Source organism: Fusarium subglutinans (assembly GCF_013396075.1).
Source record: "Fusarium subglutinans strain NRRL 66333 chromosome Unknown NRRL66333_c0000598, whole genome shotgun sequence".
In the NCBI taxonomy this organism is placed as follows: Eukaryota; Fungi; Ascomycota; class Sordariomycetes; order Hypocreales; family Nectriaceae; genus Fusarium; species Fusarium subglutinans.
The window spans coordinates 361-3,542 of NW_023502661.1; the positions used below are offsets into that span (position 1 = coordinate 361).

General features: G+C 44.2%; 1 protein-coding gene across 1 annotated transcript; it reads left to right on the forward strand.

The window, feature by feature from the left end:
- Positions 1-1,022: 1,022 nt before the first annotated feature.
- On the forward strand, positions 1,023-2,685 carry FSUBG_14107 (hexose transporter; the record flags this gene model as incomplete). The annotated part of the gene is made up of 3 exons (XM_036679065.1): positions 1,023-1,164; positions 1,220-2,291; positions 2,349-2,685. The coding sequence occupies 3 exons, from the start codon at positions 1,023-1,025 to the stop codon at positions 2,683-2,685; spliced, it is 1,551 nt and encodes a 516-aa protein (XP_036530435.1).
- Between the last annotated feature and the right edge of the window lie 497 nt (positions 2,686-3,182).

The following is a 3,182-nucleotide window of genomic DNA, read 5'->3' on the forward strand; positions in this document are numbered from 1 at the left end:
ACTTTATTACTAGGATATTTAAATAGCTAATACTAGATAGGTTTGTCTTCTTCCTTATAAGGCAAAAGGCAAAGCAATTAAATTCTATTTACCTTTAAGGCCTTGTATTAGTAATATATACTTATATTTATCCAAAGCTACAGAGCTAAAGTTTTTTATAAAATATAATAAAGTATATACATAGCGCTTATATAGACTGTAATTTACAAACTCTTAATAGTTTAAGGGTAAAGGTATATTAAATAACACTCCCGGTGCGGAACTTGGATATTTTTTAGCATGTTGATACAGATTACCATGCCTTGAAACGGGCGCCGTTCCACGTTTTTGGAAACACGACTTAGCTGGTAACGGGGCCCGTTACGAGTTTGACAAGCTCATGTCGAGTTTGATGGTTTTTATTGGCCTAAAACCCGTAACGTGCCCCGTGACCGACTAGAAGCAGTATCAATCAATGCAAACAATGTTATCTCCCTGCAACATTAGCGTTTAATGACTTTCTTAGCTATCTAGAGTTGCTGGCCGCCAAACTTAACCGTGAACCAGAGCTACTCTTATTCTGGCAATTCTCTGCGTCCTCCGCAGACTATCCCCATCCGTATCTCCCCGGTCCTTCCGCCCGAAGTATAGCCTGCTATTTCACTACCAGCTTCTCCGCCGTTAAAGCAATTGAGTCCCCGAGTCCCCATGTTCTCGTAAGCGAGATAAGACATATCAGTTACTGATCATGTTATCAAGCGCGGAGGTCAATGAGCCGTCGCTAGTCCAGCCTTAGATCCACCTAGGTATTGGGGCCTTTCCAGCTCCCCGGATCTTCACCCCGCGTGATAGGGACTGTGCTTAGAGCCGTATGCGCACTAGGTATCATTCTCTACGGGCCCGATAAGAATTTCTATAAAGCTGAACGGGATCTCCTCCACCGAGACGGCTTCTGTTTCAACACAAACACCGTTCCACCCATCCATTCATCCATTCATCCGCCTCAATTCTTCACAGTCTTTTTTGCAACGGACTCAAACACCATGCGTGCCAAAGGCGCTACACCCAAGGCAGATACCACTGTCGATTATCAGTTGGGTTCTGTCTTGCCTCTTGATAGACCCTGGTACCGTCAGGCGCACCTTTTGAGACTCAACTTTATCATCTTATCACTGGTCTTGTTCTGTAAGTTGAATTCGTCCCTGTCTGGGAGATGTTTTGACGTTAACGTAGTCAACAGCTTCTGCTAATGGATACGATGGCTCTTTGATGAATGGTCTTCAAGCTCTTCCCAAGTGGAACGTGTTTATGAACATGCCTACAGGTGCTTGGCTAGGTTTCATCAATGCCATCTACTGGGCTATGAACGGTATCGCCTTCTTCATTGCTGCTTGGACGTCCAACATATATGGTCGCAAGTCAGGCGTCTACGCGGGCTATGTTTGCCTCGTCGCTGGCACGGTTCTGCAAACAGCTGCTCATAACCCTGGGGCCTTCATCGCCGCTCGCGGCCTGCTTGGTGCTGCGGCAGGATTATACACTAGCAGTGCACCACTGCTCATCAATGAAATCGCCTATCCTACTCACAGAGCCATCGCGGCTTCTTGCTTCCAGTGTGGCTTCTACCTTGGCAGTGTCGTTTCTGCATGGGTCACATTTGCCACCAGGAACTATGTAAGTTCATGGGACTGGCGCCTTCCATCGCTGCTGCAGATACTTCTTCCGGCTTTAGCTTTCCCTGGCTTTTTTATGGCTCCAGAGTCTCCCCGATGGCTCGTCTCTAAGGACCGCATCGAAGAAGCTAGGCAGGTTATCTCGAAACATCATGCAGGTGGAGATGACACCGCGCAGCTGGTTGAGTTGGAAACCGAAGAGATCATCAACACCATCAAGGCAGAACAGGCAGCCCATTCCAGCTCTAGCTACTCCGATATGTTCAAGACAAAGGGCAATAGGTGGAGGCTTCTGATCTCGGTGACTCTGGGAATCATTAGTCAGTGGAGTGGCAATGGCGTGGTCTCATATTATCTTGCTCTTGTCCTCAAGACTGTCGGCATCACCAGCGTTACTGACCAGACACTCATCTCTGCATGTCTACAGGTCTGGAACCTCCTCTGGGCTGTGGGCGCTGCAGTATCTGTAGAGAAGCTTGGAAGACGGCCCTTGTTCCTCACTTCTGCCGTAACCATGTTGGTCAGCTACATTATCATCACCGGGCTGTCTGGATCTTTTGCCAACACCGGAAGTAGTGCTGTTGGAACCGCTGTCATCCCAATGCTCTTCATCTTCTTCGCCGGCTATGATATTGCTCTGTACGTTCATCCAGTCAATACTCCCATTCACCGTAACAGAACTAACAGAACATGCAGGACTCCACTTGTGATTTCATACCCAGTCGAGATCTGGCAATTTCGCCTTCGATCGAGAGGCTTCAGTGTCCTATGGCTTTCAGGCATTCTCGCTGGTATTTTCAACATGTTCGTCAACCCGATTGCGCTCGAGAGCATTGGGTGGAAGTATTACTTTATTTTTATTGTTTTTCTAATCGGCTTCTTGGTAATTGCCTACTTCTGCTACCCTGAGACCAAGGGCCGTACTCTCGAGCAGATGGCATTTATCTTCGATGGTGAAGACGCTGAGATGCTGCCGTCTGACAAAAAAGCCAAGTCCATAACAGTGGAGATGCAGGATGAGAAGGGTGTCTAAGGCCTTGTTTCATAAGAGTTCGCGATATCTATCATGAGGCTATTTTCTTATTTATAGCTCTTAAAGTTTAAGATTCCTGGAGTATTAATTAGTCTAGTATGCTCTTAATACTTACTTTTGCTATCTTACTTTATATCTTTTCTATGAGTAGAGAGAACTTATAAGGCAGAAGGGTCTGAAATGAATTAAGATCTAGTCTTAGCTAGCTGCCAGTATATGTTTACCCGCTCTCTACGCTTTATCTAACACATCTTGGCCTTATAACAACCAGTGCTACCGTGAGTCTTATAAACAAAACCTTTAAAAAGTTATACTTAATAACTAAAAACTATCTTTTAACACATTAAGATCTTAGAATTTTTACTTTATATTATTTATAACTTAAAGCAGCTTTTCTAATAGTAGCTAACTAATTTAATATATTTTAAATATAAGACTTAGTATTTTTAAAGAATGTTATAAATACTATTAAATATTTTATTTATTTTTATAAAACT